General features: G+C 45.0%; 1 protein-coding gene across 1 annotated transcript in view; it reads right to left on the bottom strand.

The window, feature by feature from the left end:
- The window catches only part of SYMPK (symplekin scaffold protein), a 34,054-nt gene that overhangs the window by 17,295 nt on the left and 2,005 nt on the right, over positions 1-14,754 (bottom strand). Inside the window, exons 2-11 of the mRNA XM_010987574.3 lie at positions 12,961-13,084; positions 12,751-12,816; positions 11,346-11,399; positions 11,182-11,255; positions 9,005-9,131; positions 8,147-8,396; positions 7,141-7,311; positions 5,684-5,923; positions 2,621-2,775; positions 71-221 (exon numbers count right to left, since the gene is read on the bottom strand). Coding sequence (XP_010985876.2) covers positions 71-221; positions 2,621-2,775; positions 5,684-5,923; positions 7,141-7,311; positions 8,147-8,396; positions 9,005-9,131; positions 11,182-11,255; positions 11,346-11,399; positions 12,751-12,816; positions 12,961-13,065 — 1,393 coding nt within the window. The 5' untranslated portion in view covers positions 13,066-13,084. The remainder of the gene's footprint in view (positions 1-70; positions 222-2,620; positions 2,776-5,683; positions 5,924-7,140; positions 7,312-8,146; positions 8,397-9,004; positions 9,132-11,181; positions 11,256-11,345; positions 11,400-12,750; positions 12,817-12,960; positions 13,085-14,754) is intronic.

A 14,754-nucleotide genomic window follows, 5' to 3' on the forward strand; every position in this document is an offset into this window, starting at 1 on the left:
TCTTCCAACAAGGTGAACCCAGTGGCCAGAGTTAAACCCCTGGCCCAGGTCAGCTCTGTATGACACTCACCTGGCCCCAGTCCTGCGGCTGTCATCTGTGTGGCCATGAGCCGAGCCAGGTGTTTGATCTGGGCTTCAGTGCCTGCTGACTCCACTGGGGTGTAGATGGCTTGGAAGGAGGCGGGCATGACCTCAGGCAGGTACACCATGCTGATGAGGACCTACGGATGCCCAGGAAAAGCAGCCTTTCTTTACTCACTGACTCAACAGGCATCTGTTGCAAGCCCAGGCCAATGCTGGGGAAATGGCAGTGACTAGGACAGACGTAGGCCTGCTTCCATGGAGCTCAGACTCTTGGGGAAGTCAGAAAGAAAATGAATACTGCTGCAATGTGCTTTACGAGGGAGGAAGTAAAGGGTGCCATGAGATACATTAGGAAGGCCAGGGATGGCTTTGGCTCCCTGGGGCAGGGGCACGTAGGCTGAGAAATGAGAGAAGGGCAAGAATCAGACTGACAATGGAGTGAAGTCTTGCATTGGCAGGGTGGTGGTGGTGGTGTGTGTGTATACATATTTCAGGTATAGAGACAGCATGGGGAAAGGATAAGAGGCAGCAGAGCTGGTACCCTGTCCAGAGAGTGGAAGGACGTTCAGTGAAGAGTGTAATATGGACCAGAAACTGACTTTAAAAAAACATCAGGGGGCGGATATAGCTCAAGAACTAGAGCACATGCTCAGCATGCATGAGGTCCTGCGTTCAATCCCCAGCACCTCCTCTAAGAGCAAATAAATAAATAAACCTAATTACCTCCCCCTCCAAAAAGTAAAAAAATTATAAATTTAAAAAACACATCAGAATAAAAAATAATAATTTAAGTGAAGAAAAACACATATAAGCTAAAAAAAATTCAGTATCCTAATAGAGCACATCCGTATCTGTCAGCAATTGGTAACAAAAGATAATTTCAAACTCCCTACATGCTTGGAAGTTTAAATGCATATTCTTAAATAATAAAATAATTAGAACAAAAAGATAAGGAAATAACTACAAATCAAAATGCGTAAGATGCAGCTAAAATGGTACTTAGCTGGAAAATCAGATCATTAAATGCTTACAATGGAAAGGAAGACTGAAAACTAATAAGCCAAGTATTTAACTTAAAACTTTGGGGAAAAACGTGAAAAGAAAGTAACATGAAAGAAAAAAGACAGCAGAAATAAAACAGAAAAAGTTACAAAAGGCTATCAACAAAATTTAAGAATCAGTTCTCTGAAATAACTGAAAACAAGCAAATCTACGAAGTATATAACCTTTAAAAGAAAAAAAAGAAAGAAAACAAGCAAATCTACAAGCAAGAATGAACAAAAAAGAGAAGAGGAAGGATGCAGTATTAGGGACAAAAAAGGGGCACATTACTACAGAGACAACAGGCATTTCAAAAGTAAAAGAATCCTGTGAACAACTTCATGCCAGTAATTTGAGAAAGACAATCAGACAATTTCCCAGAGCGTGACAGGGATAGATAAGGTACAACAAGTTAATGGCAGCTCATCCGACAGGGCCTGAGGCAAGTTGAATTTAAATTTCATCTGGAAGGAAATGAAGAGCCCTGGCAGGGATTTGAGGAGAGAGGTGTCAGGACTTGAACTTGAGAAAGATGCCTCTGGCTGCCACAGGGAGAGTGGAAGGCAGAGCCAGGGAGCAAGCAGGCGGTGCTCGGCATGAAAGGGTGGGGCCTGGACAGGGCAGGGGCCTTGGGGATGGAGAAGAGGGGAAGGACTGGGGGTTGATGGGGAGGTAAAGAGTTTAACTCCTAAGTTTGTGGCTTGGAGACTGAGAGGCATGCGTGCGAAGAATACAGAGGGGCCATGGGCCTGTAGAAGACTGGTTGGGGAGAAATTTCACAAGTTTAGTTTTGACAGGTGCCTGAGGAACATCCAGAGAGAAAGATGCAGGAGGTGGTCTCATGTCCAGGCCTGGAGCTCACCAAAGAGATCTGAGCTGATGAGAAAACTCCTTCTCGCCACCCCAATCACCCAACAACTAGTAGCCTCTAGTCAGAGAAGGGAAAGCTGTGAGTGACTGCTGCTGAACAAGGGAAGAGGCATTCTCTGTGAGCACCCAACAGAAAGGTCTGGTGCTGCTACAGCCAAAGGACTGATGTGAGACCCCCAACCCCAATCAATTCAAACCAGCAGTTCTTTCACTTTGGAGCAGGACAGCTTTAAAAATCTGAAGAAAATGCAGGTCATCCCACCCCACCAACACCAATCCCACACCACTTAGAAAATAAGTCCCGGAGTTCACTCTCCAGTTAACAGACCTTTCCTGCAAAGGAGAGGAGAGAGAGAGTGAGTGGGTTTGGATGGAGACTCAGACCACCCAGAGGGACTACTGGGGGTGGTGACAAATGACCACCTGAAGGAGTAAAGATCATCCAAGAAAAGGTCCATTCAAGGTGAGGAGGGCTCACTGGACTGCATCCTCCCAACACTAAGAATAAAAGTGTTTTAGATCTGATGTCATCTGGAAGTGGTGGGCAGTGTGGAGCAGAGGGGCAGGAAATACACTAGCGAGCCTTCCTCCCTGCCCTGCAGGAAACAGCCCCACCCATCCTCACCAGATTGGCCACATTGTCGGGCGTCAGCAGAGGCTGTAGGAACTCAGCTGTGATGTCTGTGTCTGACTGGCCGGAGATCTGGGCAGAGGCCTTCGAGGTCCCTGAGGGGCCTGGCTCCAAGTCCTTGTCCTCGTCGTCTTCCCCCAGGTTGGGCTCTAGAACAGAGAAGGAGACAAGATGCTGGCTCGAGAGAGAGCAGCCAGCCCTCCCCTTCTCGCAGGGACCCCAGGTGGTCCTGCCTCCTCGGCCTCAGCAAGTAGGAGCCCTGCGGCAGATGGAGACCTCTGTGCCGTGCAGCCCCGGGGACCACCTGCCTCTCTCTAGGCCTCAGTTCTCCTCATCTAGGGCAAGAGAATAAGCCATCTCAGCCTGGCTGAGCACATCCAAAAAGATGAAAAAGTTAATTAATAATTTCACAGAGCTTTACTGTTTAAAAACATCTATCTTTGAAATAGTGCTCAACCTCACCAGGAATCAGGAAAACATACAAAAATCTTAATAAGCCAGCAAGTTTGCCAATATGATTGACAAATAAAAAGTTGGTAGTGACAGTTGTTAGTAGGGGTGTGGACGGTGGAAATATAAACTGGTATAGCCTTTTGGAAGGGAAATTTGACAGGTCATAATTTTAATTTTGCACACCTCTTTGACACAGCAATTCCACTTTTAGATATCTACCTTAAAAGGTTACTCACTATAACTAAAGTAAACTGTGTAGAGAGTTCACTGTGGCACCGACTGTACAGACACATGGCACACAATAGCAGGCTGGTTGAATACGAGTACAGTGGTTCTAGCTCAAAGGAACAAATAATATGAACCTTAGAGGAAAAGGTTTATGTGCAAAGGTGTTCCTTGAAGCTGTATTTATAAAAGTGGAAAACTGGGATGTTCAAAAGAGTGACGATTTAAGTAGATTAAGGCAAAAATATGATGAAATGTTACCGTCTTTAAAAAGTTTGCAACACATGTAACAAACAGCTGATACCCTGCATTAACAAAGGGCACATACAAATCTATTACAAAAGGCTGACCAACCCAATAGAATGGGCACTACACAGAAACTCAAATAGCCAATAAATGTAAAACAATGCGCAGCTAAACACACATGCAGGAAAGCAAATCTAAACCCAGAAAACCGTTTAAACCCAGAGTTTACAGAATGTCCAGGCCTGGTAAGAGGAGGGTAATTGGCACTCACACACCACTGGGGTTGTGTACACTGGTGCAGTTTTTAGGAAAACTGCTATCAAGAATTTAAATGTATCCAGTACTAATGGATCCAGTGCTCAAATCTTGATTTCTGAAACTATTCCCTGTTTAAGAGAAACCAGGGCACCTTAGAGAAATGGCTGTTTCCAAGACTGCAGTAAGGAAAGTACAAGATGAGTCTAGAACATCTTGTTACGCCAGAAAATAAGAAATGCTCAAAAAAACTTATGGGACACATTAAAGGACACAGGAGCCCAGCTCAAAGGCTCCCACTGCTAAATATGAGGCAATCTGAGCAACAAAGTGAATAACAAGAATAACGGATTATAACCCAGACAATAAACAAGAATTCACAAGTCCACACTGATAATAAAGTAGGGAGAAGAAAAGAAAACTCTTCCTTACAGCAGAAATGCCAAGTAACAAATGTAGAAGGAAATCTTTTATAACCATTATAGTAATAACAGATGCAGGCAACAATCATCAATGGGTGTTAAAACCACTGGGTGAAAGTTTGAAGAGGAACTGATATTTCATATAGTTTCAAGTAACTCTCTCAGTTTATTATTTACAAAGGGAAAAAGGTACTTTACACTAGAGGAAGCTGGCAGTCATCACTTCCACCAAGAGATCAAACTCCCATCACCAATAATGGGTCAAACTGACATCATGTACCTCCTTATAACACACGGGGGAGGTGGGAGGTATCACTTCTGCAGTGTTCCTGCCAGAAGTCCAGAACCCGAATCCAATCAGGAGGCAAGAGCAGACAAACCCCAAAAGACGGACATTCTAGTAAACAGCTGTCCTGGACTCTTCACAACATCAAGGTCATGAAACAGAAGAAGGCTGAAGAAATGATTTGGGAGACTCAAGGGACATGACAACTAAACGCATCGTGCGATCCCACCTTGTGATGGGTAAACAGGAGTGTTCAGTACTATTCTTGTAAAATATCTGCAAGTTCAAAATTATCTCAAAATAAAAACTTTAAAGTAATAGAAAAATAAAATTGGTCCACAGAAAAGAACTTTAAATGTACAAGCCCTCTACCTTACCAATCCTACTACTGGGAATTTGTCTGATGACTGGACACGTAAGACTGTTACACTACAGCAATATTCATACTTTAAAGATAATGGACACAAATGAAACATCTATCAACAGGGGGATTGGTTAAAGTGGTCCATGAGCTCTACAGACAATTATGCCACCATTAAAAGGATGCAGTAGATCTCTATGTGCAGATATAGAAAGAGCTCCAAGATGACTGCTGAACAAATAAGGTACAGAACATTTCGCTTTGTATGCTTAGAGATCCCTACCTCACTCCTTATATTAAAATAAGTTTTTTCTCAATTAAAAAAACCAAACAAACCTTGATTCATAAATATTCTAGAAACAATCATGATTGATTTTTAAAAAATTTTGGAGTAAGGAAGACTGTCATGGTCGACACTATTAATAAATAATACAATCATTAAAAATTACTTCAAAAAGAAAATAGATTTATAAATGAAACACAGGAAAGAACTCTCCATACATATAAGGCATTTCTGAAAGGAAAAGTGTTAGCACCTAAGGAGCAGTTACTTTTGGGGAGACAGATAAAAAGCAGACTATTTTCATTTTATCCCTCTCTGTATAATTTAAGTAGTTCGTAATTACTTTTAAGTATATTATATATTTTAATGATTCTATTTTGATATCATTTATTATATGTCATCAGGTTTATACAATATAATTTATAATGTACATTCAGCTCACAGTTTCCTGTAGATAATTTAACATTTCACAAGGCCACTCCCTGCCACCACCTCCTCCCAGGCCTGACTCGGCTCCTCAGCTCACCCAGCTTCATCTTCTTGAGCGTGGAATCTGAGTCGTCTCGGGGCCGCTTGCGGGCATCCTTGCCACTGGGCATATTGCGGGCGATCTCAGCCTGAGGTGTGCCCAGGTCTACCAGCAGGGTGGTGATCTGAGCCTGGAACTCCAAGGAGGCTGGGTGCTTCAGCACACTCAACAGGTGCAACTTGAGGTTCTTACGCACGCTGCTCACCTGAGATTTGGCCAGCGTTGGGGGCAGGTTGGCTGTGAGGAAAGTAGCAAGAGCTTCATGCTGTACACAGGGCTCATGGGGCCCTGCCAGCCTCACTTCCTAAACCCTAGCTTGGGCAGTGGTTGCAGGCATATCCTAGAAAAATTCCTTCACTCTCAGATCTAATGCATGCCCTTCCCCCATACAAGCTGATACTCAAAACCCTTGAGAGGTCTCCTTCAGTATTAGTCAACCTTAAAACAAAGAGAAAACTCACCCTCCCGTTTATCACACATAAAGTCTCATCTCCCTCCATCTCTGGTCTGGAAATTCCAACATGCTTGCCCTGGGGAAGGCTATCCCTTCACCTCCAGAACATCCCAAATGAACTTCTAAAACAGTTGATCGTTGGTCCCAGACACCAGAATGATTTTCTAATGTCTAACAATCACCTTGACATGTGGGCCTCCCCTGTTCCACAGCGAAAGAGGATGCCTGTAATGTTGCCTGGCCAGCATCATTCCCCACTTCCTCAGCCAACAACACCCCTATTTTCCTTTGAGGGAACCACCCTGGCTCCATTCTCAGTCCAAGTGGGCAAGAGATTCAAGGCCAGTAAGAACACTGCAATCATCTGACCATTGTGATTGGTTCAGAGATAAGCTCACAATGTCTTCCTGGCCAATCAGAAACAATGAGCATCAGTCCTTGGACTTCTGCTGGAATGACTGGGAATGAGACACTCTCTTTCTCCTGAGGTTGCCAAGCAGACAGAATGGAAGTCTGGAGCAACTGGGGGCCATTTTCGATACCACATGGAAAGAGACATATAAGAGCCAAGAGATGGAGACAGATTCATGGTGTGCACACACTCATGCCTCAATCCCAGACTTCAGTTCTCACATACACACAAAAGTAGAGAAGTCTAATGAATCACCATGTACCCACCAACAATATTTTGCTGACCTTGGCACATCTATCCTGCTTTTTTAGGGAGAAAGGGGAAGAGCTGGAATATTTTAAAGTCCTTCACAGACATCAGGTCATTTCACCTACACGTATCTCAATATTAAAGCCAGCTCTGAACCAGATTTCTTTCACATGCAATCACCAAAAGATCTGGGTCTATTCTAGAGAATCCTTCCTTGTGTCCACGACCTACTAAATTGATGATGAATCCCCTGGGGGCCTGCTACCTAGCTCACATTTCCTCAGGGAAGAGGGGACTGGCCAGTGGACAGGGAAGGAGAGGGGGAGGGGACCAACCTACCGTGCAGGGTTTCGTAAGCCTGAATCACCTCAGACATAAACATGGGTCTCTGGCGGGCAATATTGGCGAGGGAGCCCAGGGCTGTGGTCAGGTTGATGGAGGAGATAGCGGGGTGCACCATGAACTTGAGCAGCTGCTCTAAGGCTGCCTTGCCTTCTTCCCACAGCACATCTAATGAGAGAGAGAAGAGGACCAGTTAGTTGGGGCCTTTCTCCCTGGCCTCCAGAGAGAGCAGTCTTTGGGGCCAAAAGGAGAAAGATCCTTGTACACGCATGGCTGTGAATGGCTTAAAAAACACAGAAAATTTAGGGGTTGATGAGTTTGACTATAAGACTATTAATGAGTATAAAAATTTAGAGATGATGCTCAAAGCAAGGGCTTGCAATAGTAAAAGAGCAGAACTAATTTAAAATATCCAACCATAAGGAATCTATCTGAACTACACTGATGTGAAATTTTGAACACGTATACATGCGTACATACACAAAGAACTCAAAGGTCTTTGATCCAGTCACCAAAAGTTAACCTTTAACAACTTTGGTGGATATCTTTCTTGACATTTCTTATGCAAAAACATACTGGATACCACATTATTTGAAACAGTGAATAAAAAATAGAATGTGATGAAACCATACTACAGAATATTGTGTAGCATCTGAATACAATATGATTAGGAAAATATGTAACTTAAAATAATATTGCCGAGTTCAAAAGGTTGTCAAACCATATATAAGAATAGCTAATATTTGGAGAATGCTTACTATGCCAGCCATGTTAACTCACCAAAAGCTCATACCTACACTCTAAAGTAGATGCCATAGTAATGACCCCCAATTTATTAAGGAAGAAATAGGCTCAAAAATAATAAACTGAGATTTGAGTGTTGCATGAGGGCTCTCAAGCCCTGTAATAAACTGACTCCAGAAATTAAAAACCAAGAAAAAAAAGGGGGGGGGGAGCCAGTGTAGTGACTGACAAATGGCACCAGCTGATGGGTAGCACTCACTGTACTGGATGTAGGGATGGTCACGAGGGATGCGGTCCAGGCTGATGTCATGCTCCTGGCGTCGGGGCACTTCCGAGTCAGCCATTCGGGGTGACAGGGTGACGATGAGGCCCTCCACAAACTTGATGGCGTGGGTACGGATGCCGTCATTGTCAGAGTCCAACAGCAGGATGATGTCCCCAGCCATGGCAGACACCATGTCCCAGCAGGCCTCCTGGAGCTCACTGATCACCCGTGACTTCACCATCCACTGTGAGTGGGCCAGGGAGGGATGGACAGACAGATAGATGGGAACAAGGCATCAACTGACAACCCCATAAATGATGATGAACAGTCATTTGGGGAACATTTACTGAGTTACAATTCTGTTCCCAGCCCTGTGCTAGGTGATGCTGGAGACAGGGCCCAGTGGTGACCAAGCCAGGTCTGGTCCTGCCCTCATTACGTTCACAGACAGTGACAACCCAGAGTGATGAAGGCTCAGATCTTAAGGAAGCCAAAGGAATAATAATGCTGACCTCACAAGTTGGTGGCAGAGATTAAATAGATTCATTCATTTCATTAACATTAATGTACAACACACCATAGTGTGCACCCAGGCAGCCCATCCTGGTCACAGATCAGGTACTCTGGGAACATCTGTTAAATGTATCAGTGAACAGATGGATGGAAGGATGGGTTCATGGCAATTCCCTGACCATTAGACATTAGATCCCCCTGTTTTCTGTTCGCAAAGATCAACAGCACATCTTGCCCATGAAGAATTTTGATCTGACCCTGGTTTTGAATTCTGACTGATGAGTCTGTAAATGAGACCTGCCAGGCTAGGACAGCTCCAGGTGGGGAGAGAGCTCTCACCTGCAGGGCCACCTTGTAGAGCTGGGTCATGGTGAGGATGGCCTTCTTCACCACATTCACATTCTCATCTCTTAAAAGCATGTTGAGGTTCGCAATCAGTTTCAGCAGCAACTCAATGTCTCGCTTGCTGGGAGATGGAGGAAAAAGGGCACAGTCAAGGTGGTCTTTGGGCAATGGGAGCCTGGGGTCCATAAGAAAAGGAAAATCAGGGTCAGTGCGCCAGGAGATTGGAATGGAGGTGGGCAGAGTCAGGGACTGTACCTGTCTTGTTTGCCAGCACATCTGGAAGCTGAGAACAATGCTTGGCACCTCTGGAAACAGCTGCCCCCAAACACTGTTAGGTTGGTCCTCACCCCCCACTCTCTTTTGCTGTTAGGGCCTTGCTGTTCACATAAGGGGCAGCACAGCCTGACAACCCTGTGAATCTGGACGAGCCACTCTGTCTCATTTAGAATAGTTCCCACCTCATGGCTTGTTGTGAAAATTGCAACAATACATATAAAGTGCTTAGAACAGTGTAGAAAGCATTCAATAAATATTAGCCATTATTACTTCAACACACTTTGCTTTATGTCATCACTAGTTTTGCTTACTGATTTGTTTATCTAAGTCTGAGGGCTCTGAAAGTGGGGGACTCTTTCCAGTCTGAATACTAGCAGAGTCTCATTTTTTGTTGAAGGAAAGAATGAAAGGCCTTCAATAAATATTTGTCCAGTGAATAAAGAAATTCAAGGCTATACCTAGAACTCAGAATGTGAATTTTCATAGCATGTTACAATCTGACATTAGATATTAAGCTAATCAGTCAAAAAATAGGAAACTGTCAGCTACATGAAGGCAGGAACAGTATCTGTTTTTCTTCACTGTTATATTCTACAGCCTTACACAACTGCCTGGTACACAGCAGTTATGTGACATACCTGTTGAACAAATAGTTTTTTGGCAAACTCAGAAAATTTACCACAAATTCTCCCAGTAATAATCTATAAAAATGTTCAATCACTATGTCATATACCTGAAACTATTATAATATTGTAAATCAACTATATCTCCCCCACCCTCCAAAAACCCCCTACAAAACTAGTGGTTACCAGTGGAGAGAGGGAAGGGGGGACGGGCAAGATAGGGGCAGGGGTATACAGTATACATTTTACTATGTATAAAATAAATAAGCTACAAGGATATACTGTACAACACAGGAAATGTAGCCAACATTTTATAATAACTTTAAACAGAATATAATCTACACAGTCCACAATACAGAAAAGTCCTGCCCTTGTGGAGCTGGCATTTCTATGGGTAAAGAGAAGCATAATGGAATTTTGACTGGTGAGAAATTATAAAGAACAGTGCAGACAGGATATCAGACGTGTGTGGCAGGTGTGGCCAGAAAGGGCTCGCTGAGGAAGACCAGCCGAAAGGGAGGGAGCAAGCTCCCTGGGGGAAAGCGTCCTCTGCAGACACAGCAAAGAGAGGCCGTGAAGTGGAATGGCGTATTTTGAGGAACAAAAGGGAGGCCTGGGGACATAAGTGAGGATCAGAAAGGCCACCAGGAGGAGAGGCAAGGGTGAAGAGTTGGGTTTCAATCTAAGTGAGACAGTGAGCCAGTGAAGACCCAAGAGCAGGGAGGGTGGAGATCTGATTTACATTTCAGCAGGATCACTCTGGCCACTGTGTGCAAGAGGAAGCAGGCAACTGGGACAGTGTTTTCTTTTGCAGGAATAAAACATTTTGGAACTAGCCTGTGAATGTGCTAAATGCCACTGAATCGTTCACTTAAAAATAATTAATTTTATGTTTTATGAATTTCACCTCAATTAAGGGGGAAAAAAAAATAGTGGAAGCAGGGGAGCCAGACAGAAGGCCACTGAAGTCATCTAAGCAGGAGGTAATGGTGGCTTGGACCAGAGTAACAGCAAGGGAAGTGACTGAAAAATGGTCAGATGCTGTTTATAATGTGAAGGCAGAACCGACAGTCCTTACTGATGATGTAGCTGTGAAGTACAGGAGAAGCAGAGGAATCGTGGATGAATCTAAGCTTTTGACCTTATTAAATATTTGCTGAGGAGTCAGTGTGGATGGGAGGAAGGATGAGTCTGGGAAGCAGAGGGCAAGACTCTTAGGGCAGGGCCAGGCTAGGAACCAAAGAGGCCAACTCCAGCAGGGTTGCTCCCTACCATGCCTCCTCAATGAAGCCGATGACAAATTTGCGCACTTCAATCGACTTGTCTGCTTGGAATGCGATGATCTCCTGCCAAGGTCAGGAAGAAGGTGGGTCAAAGTTGCACCAGGATTCCCTGATCCCCAAACCCATACCCTTTCTGTCCCGATGGTCACTCACATCCAGGAAGTTGTCCAGTAGTGTGGGATCTTTGTTGATGATCAGTTCCTGGACCTGGAAGGAGATTGGGGATGGGAACGAGGAACACACATATAAAACCAGGGTCCAATCAGTGCCGATCGGAACACGTAGGAGAAAACAGCATGGGGAGGGGAGTAGATAGTAGATAAACTCAGTTCAAATCCTGGCTCCACCACCCCACCACAGCCTGGGCAAGTGGCTTCTTCTGAGTCTCGGTTTGCTCTTCTGCAAAATGGGAATCATAAAACAACAATTTATAGGGCTGCTGTGCAGCTTCAACGAGAAGCTCGGACAAGGCGCAGGTACTGGAGGACACTGAATATGTGACAGAAAAAGGGCTAATGAGGGAAGTGCTGCAGGCCCCCTACCTTCCTGAGGCTCATCCATCGATTCACTCCATTCTCTTTCTGCTTCTACTCCCCACTCAACCACCACAATTCAGCAGGCATTTTATGACAGTGAGAACCCATTTCCTGAGGCCCTTGTATCTGCCAGGCTCTTCGGAATAAGCCCTTCCCCAAGATATTCTCATAGAAAATCAGTGCCGGCACAGGCCTGGCTCCTACAACCCAAGGTACTATTGAATGGACCCCACGGCCACCCTACGAGGTGGCCAAGACCCCACTCTACTGCTAACGTGGAGGTGGCTACCTGACTCCACACACTGGGCAAGTAAAACTGGGGTTCTCATCCAGGCAACCTGACCCTCCAACCCCTGAACTGGACCCGCCTCCTGCTCTGAACCACACCCAGTACCTGCCCCTCCCCTCTCCTCTCCAGTCCTCTTCTGCCTTTGCATGGGCTATTCTGCCCTCTGCTCGAGATGCTCTCCCTCTCTCACTTGGCCAGCTTCTCTCCTTATCCTCCAGGTCTCAGCTCAGATGTCCCTTTTTCAGAAAGCCCTCCCTGATTCCTCATCCCTAGGTTGGGTCAGGAGCCTCCTCTAGTCTCCACAGCCCCCCGGGCTCTTCCCTCGCAGCCCTGCCCATTCTGGGTCCTCACTGTCTGGTGACCTGCAAGTCTTCGTCACAGGATAGAATCCTGGTAGAGAGGAAATACGAGGATCAAGAGCACAGGATTTGGAGTTTGAATCCAGCATCCAAGTCCTAGTTCAGCCAGAGCCTAGCAGAATGACTATGGGCTAATTATTTAAGCTCTGAGACTCTGCTTCCCTCTGCATAAAATGGGGATGAAATTACCCTGCCTCATAGGACTTTTGCGAGAATTCAATGAGAGCATGGCTGCATAGCACTGAGCACTGTGGCAGGCATATCCCAAGTCCTTAAATGTGGACACTAGTGTTATTACCAGTGACTTCTTTTTCATAGGTTCCCCTCCCGCCTCCCTTGTCCTGCTTAGCCCAGCATCACCGCCTCCCCCTCACCTGTTTGAGCACCGTGATCTTTGAATCATTGGTGATCAGTGCTGCCTGGTTCAGGAGATCCACCACCTGGAGGGAAGGTGAAAGGCAGGTGATGGTGCTCGCCTTGCCAGTCCAGCCCCTTCAGCACTCCCTGGGCTCCATCACCTGAGGGTGAATCACCCAACACAGGGCCTGTGCCTCCCCACTCCAACCCCTTCTCTCCATGCTCACTCTCTCTGAGGTGGTCATGCCATCAATGCCCGGCCCCTCCTCTTGTGTGAAAAACTGTGATGCCACGCTCCGGCGGGTGACGCTGTCCCCACTGCTGCCTGCCATGACTGCTGTCCAATGCTTCCTGGAGAAGAGGATAGATCAAGCTCTGGACTTTTACCCCACCATCTGCAAAGGGCTCAACACTCCTTTCCAGCCTGTTTGGTCCCTGTTGGGTCTTTTGAAGTCCCTCCCCCATCCAGAGTTGGGGTCAGACTCTATGTGTCCATGGGGTTGTAATCTGGGAGACACTGATGTCTCCCAGCTCAGAGGATGTATGTCGCGTAGTATGAGGCCTCACCTCCAGTACTTTACACATAGCGGGCTGACCATAAACATCTGCTGAATGACTGAACAAATGAACACACAGCAGCCATCTCACTGGTCTCAGTGCCTCTTGTCTCTCTATCTGGGCTGCACTCTGGACTGGACACCAGAGCAGGCTTTCTAAAACACAGCTCTGAGGAACCCTAGCCACAGAGTCCTGCACATAGTAAGTACTCAATATATCAAAGAAGGCCTAATTTAAATAAATTGTTTCAGCCATTTTCTGGAATACTACGAAGTTGTTTTTTAAAAGGCTGAGGTGGGGAACACTTTGTCCCAAGGTTGCACTGGCAAAATTATGAAATAAGAAGGATGTCAATTACAGTACTATTCCTAGCAGTAAAAGACTACTATTGACCCAAGTGTTCTCAAATAGGGAGACTGGCTGAAAAACTATGATACATCCACATAATAAAATACTATGCAACTGTAAAAAGGAATGCGGGAAAGGAGAAGAAAGAATAAGGAAAATCTCTATACACTGATAAACAAGGAAAAACAAGCAAAATGAAGACAATGTTTACTGTATGCTCCCTTTTTACAAAAGAAAGGAAAATATGTGTATGTTAAAAAAAAAAACTGAAAGGAAAAACCAAAAAGTAGAAAAGGGAAGAAAAATACTTAAAAAAATGGATGGATCTCAATGTATTATCATCATAAAAAGATGACAATGACAGTCTGCTGCATCACAGAAGAATTCAATTGATTTTTCTCAAGTTTGTGTATGGATACACAGAATAACCTGAGACAAGAAACAACTGGGTCTCAGTTTCCTTTTCTGTGAAACAGCAATGGAAACAGTGTTTACCTCCCAGGACTATTCTGAGTAGTAGATTATTTAGTATACATGGTAAACACGAGGTAAGTACAGCTACTATTTTTATGTGCACAGAAAGAAATCTGAAGGCTACTGCATAAACTGTTAATAATTTGAGGAGGGTAAAAAAGATTCATTTTTTAAAATGAACATGGTGGGCAGGGTATAGCTCAAGTGGTAGAGTACATACACAAAGTCCTGGGTTCAATCCCCAGTACCTCCTCTAAAAATAAATAAGTAAACCTAACTACCTCCCCCCGACAGAAAAAATTAAAACAAATAAAATGAACATAACATACCGTACACAGTAGTTTATTCAACAGGTATCTGCTGAATGACTACCCAACAGCCTCCTTCCTAGTCTCCCTGATGCCTGTCACCCCCGTATCCTTCCTAAAGTGAAAGCCAGTGTCCTCACCAAGGCCCATAAGGCCTTATGTGATCCGGCCCCTCCTACCTCTGCCCTCATTTCCCTCCCAGCTCTCTCTGCTCCAGTCACTCTGGCCTCCTTGTCATCACGCCAAGCATACCACTTCCTCAAAGCCTTGGTACTTCTCTTCCTTCTGTCCGGAATACTCCTCCTGTCAGATACTGGCACAACTCCCTCCCTC

Source organism: Camelus dromedarius, chromosome 9 (genome assembly GCF_036321535.1).
Source record: "Camelus dromedarius isolate mCamDro1 chromosome 9, mCamDro1.pat, whole genome shotgun sequence".
NCBI lineage: Eukaryota > Metazoa > Chordata > Mammalia > Artiodactyla > Camelidae > Camelus > Camelus dromedarius.